Source organism: Callospermophilus lateralis, chromosome 7 (assembly GCF_048772815.1).
Source record: "Callospermophilus lateralis isolate mCalLat2 chromosome 7, mCalLat2.hap1, whole genome shotgun sequence".
In the NCBI taxonomy this organism is placed as follows: Eukaryota; Metazoa; Chordata; class Mammalia; order Rodentia; family Sciuridae; genus Callospermophilus; species Callospermophilus lateralis.
This window is the reverse complement of record NC_135311.1, coordinates 107,028,283-107,046,728: the sequence shown is the minus strand read 5'-3', so window position 1 is coordinate 107,046,728 and position 18,446 is coordinate 107,028,283. Positions and strand designations below refer to the sequence as shown.

The 18,446-nt window shown below is 45.9% G+C and overlaps 1 protein-coding gene across 1 annotated transcript in view; it reads right to left on the bottom strand.

Moving 5' to 3' along the window:
• Agbl4 (AGBL carboxypeptidase 4) overlaps positions 1-18,446 on the bottom strand; it is a 1,194,123-nt gene that overhangs the window by 107,767 nt on the left and 1,067,910 nt on the right. Inside the window, exons 7-8 of the mRNA XM_076862591.1 lie at positions 14,466-14,555; positions 4,590-4,704 (exon numbers count right to left, since the gene is read on the bottom strand). Of these exons, the coding sequence (XP_076718706.1) occupies positions 4,590-4,704; positions 14,466-14,555 (205 nt within the window). The remainder of the gene's footprint in view (positions 1-4,589; positions 4,705-14,465; positions 14,556-18,446) is intronic.

Sequence of the window (18,446 nt, the reverse complement as noted above, 5' to 3'; positions counted from 1 at the left end):
TTATTATACACTATAAGTATTATCTATTTTCATATCACTTAATATAAGTATTTTAGATAGATATGGTAGAGTGCTATCTATAGTTACCGCATACTGTTGCTCTAAACTTTAGGTTTCATGTACTTTTATCACAACCATAGTCTAGTACCATTACAGTAGGCTGTTGGTGAATATGGCATTCGCCATCTCTCATGGTATAATAGCCAGCTATGGCTATTAAATGCTGGAGTATACCTCCACTACAGTTTATATCATAGTTCAGGTCTTGTATTATTAAACATAAGCTTAGCTGATGAAACCTGGGAAATATCTCTAACTAGTCTCCCTATATTGGGTTGCATGCTTCTTTAATGTGGAGAAAGAGGAAGAGGAGTAACACATTTTTAATTAGAACTTCCAGTGTGTCTAGCACTGTGCTTTAAATGTATTATCTCACAAAAGCCTAATAACTCTTTAGTATTCCCATTCACAGACAAGAAAAAGAAGCTTAGGGAGGTCCTGCCATTACCCAAGGTCATACAGCAGAACTTGAAATCCCACCTGACTGACCCCAAAGTCCACATTCCCAACCACAGAACTTCACTCCCTCCAAAGCCCTCAGCTTCCCTTGCCACTGCAGGGGGCTGGCCTGTTGAACTGTCCCTCCAGCCTGGGACAGTGCCTCAGGGCAGGCCTGCCTTGACTCTCAGGGTCTGGCACATCTGGCTATGGATGTGGAAGGAGTGTGGGACAAGAGGGACGAGCAGGGCGAATGCAGACACACCTGGATCCCTGGCTACTCCCCGGGGCCACAGAATCAAGGCAGAGTCTTCAGCTTCTCTGAGACACTACACACCCAAAGGGAGATGTGGGAAGAACGAAGATCAGAGGGCATGAGAGCGAGGCAGAGGCCTGTCTCCAACTGACCTGCGTCTAGTGGCTTGATCAGCTCCCGTGGGTCCGACTTGCTTACGTCCCTAGAATTCTGAACACTCACCCTGCACTTCCTCCTTCTTTCCTTCCTCCCTCCCTCTCTCCCCACCACCCTACTTAATTCTGTCCTTCCGTCCTTCCATCCTCCTCCCCCCCAACAACATTTCTTCCTATACTCAAACAAAAAATAGGAAGTTTGAGAAGATCTTTATTATTTGACAAACCTTGACAAAGCCCCTCCTTCAGGATGTCATGAGGATTAAATGTGTGTGAGTGTTTGACAGGTCATTGGGTCAGCAAGCAAAATTTCTGGAGTAGCATTTCCTACTGTATGTTTTATAAACCTAATGTGGGTGGCCGGGTGTGAGGACCGAGACACCCCTGAGAAACACTGAGTGCTATATTCTCTTGGGGTTCCCCCTGTGTTTACTAGTGCATTGAAAATTCTGAAAACTCTTTATTGTAAAAGGATTTTAACCGCATTTAACTCAGCATTTCCTAAACTTATTTGAACTCTTAATTCTTTTTTTTTCCCTTTAATGCCTTCACAGGTCTCCCTGGGCCCTCGAAATACTGCTGTAGAGAGCAGTGTGGCTCTGGAAGGGGCTGGCCTAGGAGACCTCTAGGGCACCTTGAAGCTCTCAATTCTGACTCTTTGTTATTATTTTTCATACTCTCCGAAGCTGTAGTCGTGAATTCTCATGATTGATAGGCTCTTTGTTGCTATTCAGAGCTGTTTTAGCAACAGGATTAATGCCTGTGGTTAGAGATTGTTTCCAACTCTCATAATGAGAAAAAATCACATATTCTCACTAGGAGAATGTTGGGGATTGAAACTTCACTATGAAACCATTTCTGAGGGTTGGAGTCCTTTTATCCTAAAGCCCCCAAATCACAAATTACGGACCTGGAAGATATGTAGAAAGCATCTAGCCCCCCATCACCACCCCACTGTCCATCTGAAGGCCTGAAAGGGGAGGTGTTTTGGCCAAGATCACAGACCTCTTTTACAGCAGATCCTTCCCTGGACAGCGGATGATGACATAAATAGTGTGTGGAGTGGCGATATTGACCTCTCTCTGACCACTGCAGCTCTTGTAATTAAACAGAAATGTTAACCTAAATCAAATGCTCTTTCCACAAGCATTATTACTAACGGGGCAATCTGTCTAGGGGAGGTGGGAAGGCACTGCTCTCAGGTCTGTAAGGAGTCTTAAACCTGCAAATGCTAATGAGGCATCACTCCAGCCAATTAAGAGAGGCAGCAAAATCGTCTTTAACAAAGGCTTCATGCATCCCCTGGGGTCTCTCTAACTCATACCCAAGGGTGCCAGGCAGCCCCTCTGGACCCAATTTCCATGGCTTTAGAAAGTAGTAAATTAACTCTGTGTGAATGGGCCTGGCTGAGTGTCAGGAGATCTGGCTCTGATCTGAGTTCAACCAAGGACCTTGAAAAGGTCCCATTTCATCTCTAAGTCTCAATTTCTTCATCAGTAAAGTCATCCCTTTCATTCACTTATGTTCATTAAATATTTTTTGAGAATCTACTATGAGCTGGTAGATAATGGGGACACAGAGACCATGGAGGTTCAGCCTTGCCTTCAAGTAACTTGAAGTCTGTTGAGAGCCACAGCAGAAGGGGCCCCAGCAAACTTCCAGCTGCCAACTGATTGGCTCCTCTGTGGTGATGCTAATTGGGCTGTTTCCCTGCCCTTTCAGACCACGGAGCTACTCATTGGGGGACTTTTTTTGGCTCCGCCCATGCGACCCAGCCAATCGGCCTCAAGAGCAGGAGGAGTCGGGGAGGTTGAGAGGCTCGTGGGAAGCCAGTGGTGGCAGTTGGGTTCTGAGGGTTTTCCTGAGGAGCTGTGTGGTGCTGTGTGTGTTCTAAAAATAAAGTTTGTTTCTTTTGACAAGTGGCTCCTGAATTGTGCCCAGCCAGACTGCGGCATTTGGTGGCTCCCACGGGGAATGACTGAGGGTAAGTGATAAGGTAAACTGCTCACCCCTGAGGGCAGGGCGAGAGGATGGGTAGCCATTTTAAGATTCTTCTTTTGTTTTGCTTCACTTTTGTTTTAAGTTGCCTGTCCCTGGAGATGTGTAAGATGGAAGAAAAACCACTCACATCTGATAGGGAGAAAGGGCAGGGAAACAGCCCAATGAGCATCACCGCAGAGGAGCCAATCAGTTGGCAGCTAGAAGTTTGCTGGGGCCGCTGTGAGCCAATCATCAGCTGGCAGCTGGAAGTTTGCTGGCAGCTGGAAGTTTGCTGGGGCCCCTTCGGCTGTGGCTCTCAACAAAGTCCAGCAGGGCCTGTGCAGTAGGATGACTTGTGGGCTCAAGGGAAGGGAGGGGCCAGCTGTCTGCGGTTGGGGGATGATTTCTAGAAGAGTTGCAAAGAGGGTTAGTGAGATGAAGAAGGATGAGGAGGTGCTGGGCAGAGGGCTATCTGTATAAGGGTAAGAGGATGGGGCCAAAGAGTGGAGCACTGGGCTTTGTGGGCAAGGAGGATGGTGCATATACAGCCTCCAGGGCGGGCCAAGCCTTGCCTGCAGAGCTGAGGAATTTGGACGTTATCTTTGAAGCTGTGAGCCTAATCAGCTGTAATGCTGCAAGATTTGGGTAGTGAAGCTAGATGGTCACTGATTCACTGGTTTTGTGACCTTGGGCAAGGCCTCAAGTGTGCAGTAAGCGTAGCATCTTTGTCTATCTCAAAGGATTCAATGTTCCTCTGGCAGATGATCCCTTGGGTTGTGAAATTTTAGGCTGTAGATTACGGTGCTACGACAAGAGAAAGAGCATTCAAGTTGGGAGGGCCTGAGTGGGGCCGGCTGGTCTGCCCACTCTGGGAAGCCACTCTCCTTCATTAGTGATCTCCAAGTACAAGCATAACAGTGAGCAGTGATCATTACAACCGCTATATGAGGCTCTGCAAGGCACATTCCTCCTCACCGTTTCTTTTCATGTCCTGTCAGGTAAATTTTATCTCCAGGTAATTATTATCTCTCCCTGAGCATCAGAGAGGGAAAGTGAATTCCCCAAAGTTACACAGGAAGTAGGTGTTAAAACTGATTCTATGGAGCTGAAGAATATCATGCTAAGTACCATAAGCCAATCCCCAAAAAACAAACTGAATGTTTTCTCTGATAAGCGGATGCTAATTCACAATGGGGAGCGGGGTAGGGAAGAACAGAGTTACTTTAGATTAGGTAGAGGGGAGTGAGGGGAGGGTAGGGGGCAGGGGGTAGGAATTATAATAGAGTGAATCAGACATTTTTACCCTATTTACATATATAACTATATGCCTGGTGGGATTCTACATCATGTATAACCAGAAGAATGGGAAATCATACTCCATTATATATGATGGATCAAAGTACATTCTACTGTCATGTATAACTAATTAAAACAAATTTTAAAAATCAAAAACAAAACAAAAAACAAATCCTACTTCTCCTGATGCCTTGCCTAGTAAGCTGTTCAGAAAGCCCTAGCAAGTGACCTCAGATGACTGCGTGAAAAAGCCAAGTCTCATTTAGCCACATTCCCAAGAACCAAGGTGAAATTTCCTCCCATGAACTCATGGGTAGTCTGAAAAGTACATCCTCTGTTTCCTCTTAGTGCCATGTCCCCACCCTGGAACTACCTACTTCCAGGACTCTTCCCTCTCCCCTCACCTGTAATTGCCCAGGTAGACTCCATCAGGGTTGAGCATCGGTGCAATCTTGAAGACCAGGTGTTCTCGTAGGACACGGGCAATAGGGTGCTGGCTTATGAGGAAGTCGATGATCCCTAGGGAAAAAGAAGTGTCGGGGTTAACCTCAAAGTGCTTCGAGAAGAGGGAGCACATTTCTCTTGATTTGGAAACATTAAGAGTTTGACAGCTGATGTTTGGCCTGTGATGTTATCAGCTGCTACAGAGCTGCGGCTCTGGACGAGGTGCTACCCAGTGAATTTTACAAACTTATATCTGTTTCCAAGAGACACACAGCTCAAGACACAACATTGACGCCCAGGGACAGGACACAGGAAGAGCATTTCCTGCCTGAGAAAAGAAGGAGGGATTCAAGAAAAGACGGCAATGGAGCTGTGCCTTGGAGGCCTTGAATGACACCAAACACCTCTGGACTGTGCTCTCCTTGCTGCAACCCGAGGGGTCTCCCTAAAGTGTGAATCTGATCTGTCACTTTTTTCCTTGGTGATGGCCTCCATCTATGTACAGGAGAGGGCACAGGAGAATCGAGGGCTCTGAGTCTCGCCCCTCCTCTCATCTCTACATTTCCACTTCTTCATTGGAGATCTGAAAAATGGACAAAATGTGGCTCTGGCCTTCCATGAAATTAGTGAAAGTGATAGAAGAGTGAGAGACCTCTCCCAATCCAGAGGGGTCCCATTTCCTGCTGGAGAGTGCAGGAGAGGCCTGGAGGAGAAGGAAACCTTTGAACTGGACCCTGACAGGTAGGTTTGATGGGCAGGAGGAAGGTGTCGGGGTCACTAAAAACGACCCATGTGTCCAGTGGCAGGCGCTTAGCTGTTGGAATGATAAATTGCTCCAGAGAACATTCCAAAGCTGCTGTGGCCAGTGAGGGACATCTCAGGCTTTTCATTATGCCTAGCTGAGCATCCAGTGGCAGCCGAGAGCCGGTTGGACATCATTTACTTCTCTGCCGACGCGGCAGTGGACCAGATGCCCTAATTTATTTGTTGGTCCTCATATTAAAGTTACAGTTTGCCAGTAAACAGGCAGGGTAATGATGCCAGGCACCCTTGTTAGGGGCTAATAATTGCTTAATCTGTCCACTAATTGACCCCGGCTCCCGGGGCAGCGCTCCATCAAGAAGCCAGCCTGCACTCAGGGCCTGGCAGAGCTGCCTCAGAGAATGGGCTTCTGGAAATGGAGTGGCTCATTGTGATCCATCTTCCTTCACAGATGAGCAGATTAATTGGGCTGCCAATTAGGCAGCTAATAAAAGAATGAGAGAAAACAAAGCCAAGACCAGAGACTGCAGCCGCCCAGAACTTCCTCTCCCAGGTGGACATGGGGCAAGGAGAGGGCAGGTTTTAGATCAGTGGCTTGGGTCAGACACAGTTTAACAGAGATCATTCCCACTGATCAGAAGATTTTTTTTTTCTTTCTTTCTTTCTTTTTTTTTTTCTTTTTCTTTTTTTGGTGTTAGAGGAAGGTGGTCAGAAGATTTTTGAAGAGGAATGTAGGAGAAAGTAAGAATGGAGAGAAAACGCCCTCCCTGACTGTGTATCAAAAGCATTGCAGGGACCAAAGAAGCAGAGGGACCCAGGGAGCAGAAGGACTTGGGGATTTGAATTTGAATGTTAACTGTTCATTAGGTGGAGCTGTTGCTGAAACCAGTTTTCTCCTCTGAATGGAAGGATGCCGATGCCTCATCTGGAAGTTTGTTGTGTGACTGGGAGAGAGCTCCTGTGCCTCGGCTGCCTTCCAGCACCTGAAGAACCCACTGGGCTAAGTCATCTCAGAGCCGAGGGGTGAGGCCATGAAAGCAGGAGTCCTGGTCTGTGAAGTTTACTAACTATGCAAACTGAGGATAAGGACTCTGAATTGGAGAAGCCAGCAAACCAGAACAGGACCTGGGCTCTAGTTTTCACTAAGTTGCTGAATGATCTGCAGAAAGTCTCCGGGCCTATTCTCTTTAAAGTTAAGAAAAAGAACCAAACAATGCCCCAAGATGCATCCCACACTGACATTCTATGATCCCATCTATTTTATACCTTCCCCCAAGGAGAGGAGGCCTCCTCCTGTCAAGTGAGAACCATCTCCCTCCTGCTGGGAGAGTCCATTAGATCCCTTGATACTAGTCTTTGTTCTGTCTGTGAACTAGTTCGCCATGGTCCTTTCCTTTGAGCAGACTGAATCAGGAAGATGGAAGACAGCGGGACAGTGGGAAGGCTGGGAGAGGAAGGAAAAGTGATGCAAGGTTTGCAATTGAAGCTCAGTGGCAGAGATCCTTGCCTGGAGCCAGTCTCCAGCTGGCCAGGAGGTACCGCACCATTGTTGTTATTTCAATCAGAGTGCTTGGTTCAGGGGTGGCACACAGGGGGTGCTTAATAATACCTATTGATGGATCATTCCCAGGAACTCATTCAACCTTGACCAAGTGTGAGAATAGTTGAACTGATAATCCCCCATTCTACAAACACTGCCAGGCAGGGCAAATGCCAGGCATCCTACATGAATAAGATGTTCCTGCCACTGAGGGTGTGTGGGGAGAAAGCAGCTCCCCACTGACTGGCCAAGGGGAACAGCACAGAACTGGGAGAATAAGGAAAGCCCCAGCCAGCCTGGGGGACAAGAAGGGGTCATGAAGAACAAACTTACAGGAAGCGTAGAGAGCCAGGTGAAAATGTGGCAGGAAGACATTCCGGGCAGAGGATTCTTACTGCCAGACTTGGTGGTGGTGAGGAAGAAGACGACCTATTTGGTAACAGACAGCTTTTCAACTCCAGGTGCGCAGCAGTATGGTTTAAAGGGCAGATCCTGAAACAGAACTCTCCAGGGGTTTGACTCCTATTTCAGGAGTCATTCATTCTCTGTGTGGCCTTACCTTCTAAGTTCCTCAGTTTCCTTACCAAGTAAAGCGGGGAGAACAAGACTTACTGTGAGGGTTGACATGTGCAAAGTAAGTGAATAAACGTGTTGTTTCAATCACTGCACTTACTCTCAGGTTTCCTGAGGGGAGAAGGAGTGGAGGGCAGAGGAGAAGTGAACAGGGTCTTGCTGGGCCAACTGAAAGTGCATGAAAATCTCTGGAGAGCTACTGAAGGTACAGGAAGGTACAGGATCAGATCTGGGATCCAGAGAACATCCTCTACTTCAGGTTGCTTAAAGGGAAGGAAAAAACAGAGGGCAGGGCATTCTAAAGACAGGACAGACGTGGAGGTAGGGGAAGACATAGCAGAGATAGCCAGTAAATGTAAACCAGCTTGTAGTCAGGAACCAGGGTCTGTCATTGGTGGTGACCTGCAGGGCCACTGGTGTGATCAAGACCCAGAAAATCATGAGAATGTAGCAGGTGAAGTTACTACCCCCAAGGGCCTTAAAACTCTGCCCAAATCATACAAAGCTGAGGGAATGACTGACCCTGGCAGAATAGGGCCTCAGAATACAAACTGAGTTCAGAAAAGTTATATTTCCTGCACCTTGGAGTTTGGGGGATTGAGGCGTGCATCTGTGGCTCATGTCTGCCTTTCCTCCAGGCCATGAGCTTCAGGAGGATAGGGACAGGTCTACTGTCTTTGATGCCATATTCTTAGTGCCTATTCAGTGCCTGACATGGGAAAAGTGCTCAATAGACACATGTGAAATGGATGAACAAAGTCAGACCCCCAATGGACTACTGTATATGCATTAGTTGGATTGACTTGCATTGTAATTGGCCCCATTTTACAGGCAGAGAAACAAAGTCTGGGTGTGACATCACTAGCTAAGTGCCTAACAGGGGTCTAGAGGGTTTTAGATCCAGCTCTGCTGGCTCAAAGTAGCCCTCTTTCCATTAAGGCAAGATGGGAATAACCAGGAGACTATTTCTATGTGTTTTGCAGGATGATTTGCATATGTCTCCACCATTTTCCCTTTAGAGAGTTCTGTGAAAGATTCACTGTTTGCATCCCCTGCTTAGAGGCAGCACACTAGGGTGGGAAGAGCCCAGGCTTGAAGCAAGACAGCTGAGGTCTCTGCAGGGCCCACAGGACAGTTTGCAGGACAACAGCCTCCTGAGACCCTCCCCTGACTAGCACAGACCCCTGGTGCCCTCTGCCAAGCCCGGGGGCCCCAGATTACGGAATCACAGGGAGTCTGGTCTGAAGAGCCTGAGGCTCATGGGGTGTCAGTCCTCACCCTCCATCCCCAGCTCTGCCCACTTCACAGATGGAGAGACAGAAACCTAGGAGGGTGAAAGGCCCCTTCACACCCCTCTGTGGATCAAGCTTCATGCTTATCCTGTGTGGCTATTTGAATGAGAGAGAGAGAGAAAGAGAGAGAAGAAGAGAGAAAAGGAGAGGAGAAGAGGAGGAATAGATAAGAAATAGAGGTGGGAGGTAAGCCGAGTGGGGGAAGGGGCAAATATCACCATTTCACTGCCCGGTCAGGAGGTGCTTGGTCCCTGGCATTTGGTGGCATCAGAGGTTGTGAGAGCCTGGCGTGTACTTGTGTGTGTGTTTGTGTGTCTGCGTGTGCGTGTATATTCACCCACCTCTCTCCTCCTCTTACCCCCCCACAGCGCCCTGAGGAGGGGCTCCCTAAGAGAAGGCCAGCTCTTTATCTCCACATGGAGTCTAGGCCCCAGTGGCTGCCTTGGCAGGAAGCCCAGGGCTCAGGCTATGAGGCAGGAGACCGGATATAGTCCCCACTCCATCTCTAACTTGAAAGGTGACATTCAGAATCCCTTGACTTTTCTGGAAGGTAGGGCTGAGAGCTCTCAGCTGCCCAGGGACTGGTGGGACTGGTGTGGAAAGCACAGGGGCCAGGAGAGGGCCAGCACTTGGTGCCTGTGGTAGCACTGACTCACCTCACCCCATGGCACCTCCTTGAGCAAGATGGTGCTGCCCTGCTCTGCAGGTGAGGAAACAGGGGTTCTGTGAGCCCAAGACTGACTGAAAGTCCCCCAGCTGACAGGTGGAAGTGGTGGGACTCAAACTCAGGCCTGTCCAACCCAGAGCCCAGCTATTCCCCTGCCCTGCCCTCTCCGGAGGCCGCACGCTTTGCCTTCAGCTGCATTTCATAAATGTTGGTCTCATTAATTCAGTGGGAAGGGTCTGAAGAGGACCAAGTGCTCTGCGGGGGGTAGACTTTAGTGAGCGTTGTTCTGACAGCTCCAGCAAGCTCCAGCCAGGCAGCAGTTGCTCAGCCAGAGTCAAGGCACTGAGGTCTGGGACTGGCTCTGCCATCTTTTAACCTGCAGGAGGAGCCTCCTGGTGGGGAGAAATCAGCTAGAGTCTTCTCGGGGGCAGCAGGAACAGAGTGGAACACAGAGTCCCAGAGTCTCACCAGGGCCTGGGTTCACAGGTGGGAGGGAGGAGCCAGGCATGAAGAGCCTCACAGAGAAGCTGGTACCTGCAAAGCACTCCACTAGTGCCCCTCCCTCCCGCTGCTGGGGATGTTCAGTGCTTACTGTAGTCCAGCCACCGTCCTCAATGCGTCATTTCTTCCTTTATTCTTATAACAACCCTTGAGGCAGGATTCCTTGTATTTCCCTCTGAAGATAAAGGAACTGAGGCACAGAGAGGTTCTGCAACATTCCCAAGGTCACACTGTAATAAGTAGAGGCTTCGGGATCAATCCCAGGCAGTCTGTCTATGAGTGACCTCACACGACCTGCCACAGGGCAACTCAGGTGCCCCTTGACCTCCCATGCTGCCGCTGGAAAATGAGGACAGCGTGTCCTCACAGAGGACATGAGTGAGGTTTGGAGGGAGGTTTAGGCAGAGGGGTGACCTGAGTCAGCCGTCACACCACCAGACAGTCTTAAGGAAATGCAGGCTCGGCCACCTTTAATGCCACCCCTTCTAGAGCTCTGCGACAACATGACTTCACTGTAGTCCCAGCAGCAGGTGTATCAGCAGCTCGGCAGTGAGAACTGTGGTCCCAGCCAGATGGGGACCAACAGGCCTCACATGCCTGCTTCCTGCTCAAGGTCACTGAGCCAGTTAATGGGGAAGAGCTAACAGAACCAGAGCTGCCTCAGTCCTCCTCCCTCCAGGCCCCAGACCGGCTGCCATCCTCAGAGCAAGGTGGGCTGTCCCCACGTGACTGAGAGACCCGACACAGACAGAAGAGGGGGTGATGTGTCTGTCCCCGGCTCCCTTGAGGATGGATGAATTGTGTGTCTCAGGGACAGATACAGAGGCAGATTGGGAGATGGACTGCAGGGCCACTGTCTGAATGAGTTGTGTGACCTGGGGCAAGCCATCTCACTTCCCTGAGCCTCCACAGCCCCCTCTGTAAAGTGTACATCATCAGAACTCTGTGCTCTTCCAGGTCTAAACCTTGACCTTCCAGCATTTTCCATCCCTGAGGAATGTGCAGGCTGGGGAGTTGGCCAGACCGGGTTCAAAAGCCCCCTTCTCTGTTTACTGGTCATGTGACCTTGAGGCTACTCTTTCTGAACTCAGTTTGAGCAACCCAGAGCCAACATAGCCTTTGTCCCTCACATCAGCCCCATACAATGAACAAGAGGGTCCCATTTTACAGATGTGAAAGTGACCGCTGGAGAGCCAGCCCCCGGACCTAAAATATCTGTGGTTTAATGAGGGAAAACAAATGGAAATCAATTATATAACAAGTAATTGACAGTACAGATCTTTATTGGTGATGGTCCTCTTTAGACCCATGATGAGGGCAGTGGGCTTCAGGGAGTGGGCTGGGAGGCCCATAGTGGGGGCACTTGGAGTAAGCCTTGGGAGATGGGCAGTACTTGCCCAATGGCAAGGAGTGGCACAGGTCCTCCTTGGCAGAGGGACAGCTGGTGCCTGTGCTTTGTGATGGAGAGAGGACTTCCCGTTCAGGAATAAACCTGTATGGGGCTGGCTGTGTGGGGCTCAGGGATAATGAGGCTGAGGCCAGAGAAGCTGGCAAGAGCCAGATCATGGTGGACTCTGAATGCCATACTGAGGAGTCTGGAATGTACCTTGAGCAGGTAGTGGGCAGGCATTAGAAGTTTCTGAAAAGGAGTGAACACTTAAAACCTCCAGGGCTGGATGTGCCAACTCAGCACCAAAGATACCTTTTCAGGAAACAGAGTTATCAGAGAGCACCTGAGATGCCCTCAATTTCTCTACACCCCAGTCCTCATCTGTAAAATGGGATGGTGACCTTGCCTTCTGTCTACCACCCACAGAAGAGGTGAGCCCAGGGATTTGGGCTCCCAGGGATGAAGGTACTGATGGCGAGATCACTGTCTTTTTACAAACAAGGACAAAGCAGTTCCATCCAATCAGCTGGGGGAACATACCTGCTGCCAAGTTTAGTAACTGACAGATGGTTGCAAGTAAAGGGGAAGGTAAACCCAGGAGGGACCTGGGAAAGGTTACTGCAAGGACAGTGCTGGGAAGGAAAAGGCCAGAAGTGAGAATGTAAGGAGTCAGCTGCAGGCATCGGAGCCCAGCCATGGGTCCCACAAGCTGCTGGGCTATGGGCATGTCACTTCCTCTTCCTGAAACTTACTTTCCTCAGCTGAAAAAGAAAGGGAGGCAACTGTACCTAACCACGGCACTGTTAGAATATGAGCTGGGAGAATGGAACTCATTTATTTGCATAATGCTTGATAGTTTGCAAAGCAGATTACCTGCTTCATCTTCTCAGATCCCATGGGGAAGGAGGTGGCATCTGTCGAGTGCCTGCTGTGAGCCAGGCACAGGACTGGGTGTTGTGTTTGCATTCATCTCAGCCAGCTTCCTAACTGCCTTCCTAGAGAGCACCGTTATCTTGATTTCACATTTGAGGAAACTGAAGTCACACCACGAGGAGGTGGCACAGCCGGTATTTGACCTCAGGGTTGTATGATCCCAAATTTCCAGATGCTTCCATTGCAGCATGTGGTCTCCCTCAAGTTATCTAAACTGTGTAGGCTTTTAAATATCCCTTCATGGTCATTTTGAGGTTGAAGTAAATAAATTCTATAAACTTGTTTTCTCATATGTAAAAATACAATTAATATTAGTTCCCTTGACATAGGAAGTTATCATAATTAAAATAAGTTTGATTAATAAAAGTAATTAATTACTTAAAATATGTAAAGTGCTGACTAGTACTTGTCACATGTATAATATATATTTTTACACGTAATACACACACTAGATAGGTACAAATGTGAAAGCATCATCAAGGAGGTGGGATGGTAAGGACTTTTGTACATTGCTGGTGGCAACAGAAAGTTACAAGTTGTTATGGTTTGGATCTAGAATGCTTCCCCAAGCTCATGTGTTAGGCAATGTAGCAATGTTCAGAGGTGAAAGATTGGATTATGAGAGGGATAAGTGGATTAATCCATTTGATGGATTAATAATTTGCACTACTGGGTGGTACTGCAGGTAGGTGGGGCATGGCTGAAGAAAGTAGGCCACTAGGGGCATACCCTTGGGGACTATATCTTGTCCCTGGCTTCTCTCTCTCTCTCTCTCTCTCTCTCTCTCTCTCTCTCTCTCTCTCTCTCTCTCTCCCCTCATTCCTAGCCAAATAAGCTGAGTAGCTTTCTTCTTCCATTCTCCTCTTCCATGATGTGCTGCCTCATTTTAGGCCCAGAGAAATGGAGTCTGCTGACCATGGACTAAAACCTCTAAAACCATGAGCCAAAATAAACTTTTCCTCCTCTAAGTTGTTCTTGTCAGGTCTTTTCTTTACAGTGGGGAGAGCTGACTAACACATACATTTTGAAGAGAAATTTGGAAATATCTAGTAAAGCTAAAGATGCATACATGTCATGACCCAGAAATTACATACCCATGTTATACACCTGAGAAAAGAATTTGCACATGGGCACAGGGGGAACATGTATAACAATGTAATGGCATTATTTGTGAGAAAATAATACTGAAAAGAACCTAATTATTCATTATCAGAAGAACAGATAAGTAAGGTAAACTACAGATAGTCATGGAATATAATACTGTGGTGAAAAGAAGTACTGAGCAGAAAGCAAGTCTGAATGAACCAGAATAATAGTATTTTGATAAAGTTCAAAAACATGCAAAAAAATGCATGTTCAATTTAGGAATGTTTATATACAGTAGAACTATCAAAAAAGATAAAAGAATGAAAAACACAAAATTAAAGTTGATGGTTATCTGTGGAAAGGAAATTAGGAAAGAGGACAAAGGACTTTAAAAGAATAGATAATACTCTGCTTCTTGAACTGATGAGTCCCTGGCATTTATTATGTTATTGTTTAAATGTAAGTAATATATTTTTATGGTTGGCTACTGATGATTAATTAAGCATATATTTTATATGGATTAAATATTTACTAATAATTTAAAGTATAATTGTAAAGAAATATACTCAATCAAAGAGCATATCTTGTTTACCTTTGGTTGTGTGATGTCAAGCATGCTTCCTTGCTCACAGTGGGAATTTCAGAAGTTGTCAAGTGAATGATTGGATAAATGGGTGAATAGATAATTCTCAGTCTTTACCTTCCCATTTCAAGCCCTTCTACCAACATAAACACTGAGCCGGGGCTAGATTTCTTGCTAACGCAAGCCACTGGAGACAAGAAGAGGTAGGGAATTTAGGTGACTCCGTACAGCTCAGCCTCAACATGGGGCATATAAGAAGATTTCATTCAGTGCTATCTATTCATTTATCCATCCATCCATTCATCTATTCATCCATGGGTGAATCAGGTCAATAAGTATTTATTAAAACAAAACCAAGTAGAATTCAGCAAGAGGTTTTAGAGCAATCTCTTCAAAAAAGCAAATTTCCATAATGACTCTGCATATGACAACATTGTCCCAGAGACCATCACAGTGCCCTATCTAGATGTGGGAGGCAGACACAGGACACCTTGAGATTCCCAGCTCACCTTGGCACACAAATGAAGAGGGTGTTTCCCCTGGGTGGACTCGTCCTGTGATGAATACCACCTTCTGCTCTGCCCCTTCCCGGAGATTGTCTGCAAAATAAAATGGAAGAAGGTCTCTAAGGAGGGCAAGGAAAGCTAAGACTAGGGATAGGTGTGTGGGAGGGAAGCAGATGAGGAATGGTTTGGATGCTTTACATTCATCTCTTAAATCATTGGGTTAAAACTATCAAGGCCCAGCTATTGCTGACTAATTAAATTATGTCTCTAGCTACCCAAAATTAAAAGACTACATTTCCTTTTTATGTAATTTTGCATATCGTATTAATATGTAATAGTCACAATCATCTGAAGAAGCCATATGAGTGAAGTTGAGTCCCAGAGTCAATGACTGTGACCCAGGCAGTTGTATCTTTCTGAATTTAAATGTTTTAAACTATCATTTAAGATAACAATATGTACTTCATATTGTTGTGATGACTTAAAGCTATACATTGTATGAGAGTCAGCAAATATCAAGTAGATCATGGTGTAAAAATGTTTTCTATTTGTGTTATTAATAGTAGCAGCTGCTTTTAAATTAGCCCTTTTGCATCAGGCACATTATATACATAATTGTAATCCATACAACAACATGAAATTAAGACAAATTTTATAAAAACAGATACTAAAACTCAGAGAATTTATATAATTTTTTAAAGGTCACCCAGTTAATAGGTGATGGTAGGAGCTGAAATTAGAACCCAAGTTTTTGTGTGGTGGTGATGAAGTAACAGGGACACACCTTCAGTGACTTTCACCTTCAATGACTACACAATTAAACAAAACATGCTAAACAATTATCTTTAAATATTGGACAAGAGTCAATGTGAGATAAACCTTGAGAGAAGGGAAACAAATGAGGCATGATAGCCCTGGCATTCTGCCTGATGGTCCATCGCAGACCAAGGAGTTGGGAGTGGTGTCCTGAGCAGAGCAGGGAAGTGTCACTAAGGGTCAAGTTCAGCAGGTGGCAACTGTGGGGAAACTGAACTCCAGAGAGGAGGAGCACCATAGGAAAAAGGTCGGGATATCTATGAAGGAGTCTTCTTGGGTCTTTGTGAGATCCTATGAAGTGCACACATAGGGCAAATCTTCATTCTCTAGTTTAGATTTTGAATGTTCCCCAAAGGCCCATGTGTTGAAGGCTTGGTCCCAGCCGTGACGCTGTTGGGAGGTGGTGAAACTTTAGGAGATAGGGCCTAGTAGAAGAAAATCAGTTCATTGAGAGAATGAGACTCTAACCTCTTCCTTTCTGCCTTTGCCTCCTAGCAGGCTCCCATCATGACATGCTGAGCTGCCACAGGCCCCAAAGTGTCATGGACTGAACCCTGTGATACCATGAACCACAATAAACCTTTCTTTCTTAAGGGTTCTTTATCTTGGGTGCTTTGTTAAAAGTGATGAAAAAAATGGCCAGGAAGCTGTGAACCGCCCAGTTTTCCAGGATCACACAGAACTAGGAATTATTTGAATTCCCACCAACAACATAAATGCTTGTCGATCATTCTGGTAGGATGAGAATATTATCTAGACACATTCTAATAAAGTATTAAAAGAAGTCTGAAAAAATAGAACAGAACAAAAGAAACTTAACAGCTTGCTCTCCAAAGCCTAACTCTCTTTAAAGGAAGAAAACAAAATCCAGACACTCAACAATGTATATAATTTGCAACATCCAGCATCTAAAAAAATATATTAGACATGTAGAAAAGTGGGAAAATATAGTCCTAATTCAAAACCCAAACTCTTTCTGCCACTATCAAGTTCTCCCTATATAATGATGTTTAGCTATTGTGCAAATATGTTATTACATAAAAACAACAGACAAGAGTGACATGCCTGGAAAAGAAGGAGCAAGGGTAGGGTACTCAGCACGAGCAGAAGAAAGACTGGCCGGCACAGAGCAGAACAGTGACCTGAAGGAGATTTAGGAAGGAACATTGAGTGAAACTGGATTAAAGGCCCCATCCATGTTAGAGGATGATCTAGAGAGAGGGGTATAGAAATAATGAAGAGGCTTTCTCTTTTTAAAATGCTGGTGATATATCATTTTTAATATGCTTCATCATCCCAACAGAAGCACAAATGTCAGAGACTAAAGTAAAAAGTATTAGCTCCATTAAACATTGCTCTAAAGGCCTACAACTTGTTTGGTCCATTGAGGTGACCAGTAGGGGCTTGGGGGTCACTGCCTCCCCTGAAAGACAGAAAGAAATATAATGGAAACAAAATGCATGAGAATTCATCCTGTGCTGATCTCTTTGCTAGGCACATTAAGGAACCAAGAGGGAGACAGGGGTTACCCACTCTGAAGAAAAGAGGAATTGAACACCTGAAATTTCTAGGACTGAATAAGCTCCAGAAGGGAGAGACTGTCACTTCTTAATGCCTTTCCCAGGACTATTCCAGTAGGTGCTGGAACCTGATTGTTGAATTAATAAATTAAAATGCATTGCATAGATCATGGTGTATAAAGTTTAGATACTTACTATCTCATTTGATCATCTGCATTCTCTTATGGGGTGAACCCATTTACAGGTAAGGACACCGAGGCTCAGAGAAGAAAGGGACATGCCCAAGGTCACACAGCCAGCAGTCAATCCCTGACTCCCATCCAGCATCCCTATTGCTCTCCCATCTGTCTCCTTCTTGATCTACTAACAACATTCTAAGATTGCACATCCTCTGTATTTCCATCTACAATGTACACAGGAGAGTTTGGTTTCATTCCTTATTGCTGATGGAAATAGAGCTACTGTCTTAGCATTTATATTGCTTTTTAACTTAAAAAAAATAATAACCCCCCCCACCACCAAGCCCTTTAAAAAATAGTACCTAACACCGACCCCATCTATCCCAGCAGTCCAGAAATGATAAATGGCACTGCTGAGGCCCTCGGTGAAGGCTAACTTTATGGATGTCTCCCTTGACCCAGTATCAACTCAATTGCATTCAGCATTTCTGCTGACCACAGGGAAATGCAAAATGGGCATTATATTTGCACACTAATTTTACTGAGCCCCTGTGTCTTCATAAAATGATAACGTGGGGCTAATAAAAATCAAGCATCTCGGGTGCTAATATAAGCAAATGTTGATGCAGGCAGGTAACAAATTGCTTTGTCATTTAGGAGGCCATAAAAGAGCATTATAATCATCTTTAGGTAAAATGGATGGGTCGCCTTTGCTTAGCTTTTAGCTTTCATTTGCAAAATCAATTTAAGGTAATGTAGCAGGGTGGTATGACATGGGACCACCCCCACCCTCTCCTGTCACCAAATCCCCAGGCTGCATGCAAAACCAATTAAACATATTCTTGGTGGAGGCACAGGGATAAAGAAGGAAGTGCACTTGAACAAAGCTAGGGTAGAACAAAAAGCAAACAACTCAACCAAGGACAACCCATAGGGATGTTTGTAAAACCCAAGAGCTCATGGAGGTTGACACGTTTAGGAGTACAAGGACACACTCAGGTGGAACTGGGGCAGCCATGCCCAGCTGTCCAGTTGAGCTGAAGGTGTTTGAAGTTTAACTGTGCTGCACTAGCACCTCTAACCCACGTATGTGAATGCATGTGTGCATCCACACACACACTCACACACACACACTTGCAGGCACCCCTTTGTTGTTATATTCCTCTATCATCCACTATTTCCTTATTCAGAAAATATTTATTGAATACCTGTTAGGTGGTCAGGGACTAGGGATTATTATATTCATTTTATAGAAAATCAAGTCCAGGAGGGCTGGGGTTGTGGCTCAGCGGTAGATGCGAGGGCCTGGATTCTATCCTCAGCGCCACATAAAAATAAATAAATAAAATAGAGGTATTGTGTCCAACTACAACTAAAAAATAAACATTTTTTTAAAAAGAAAGAAAATCAAGACTAGGAGAAATTGAGTAACTTGTCCTTATTCTTCTAGCTGATGTGTGACAGAGTCA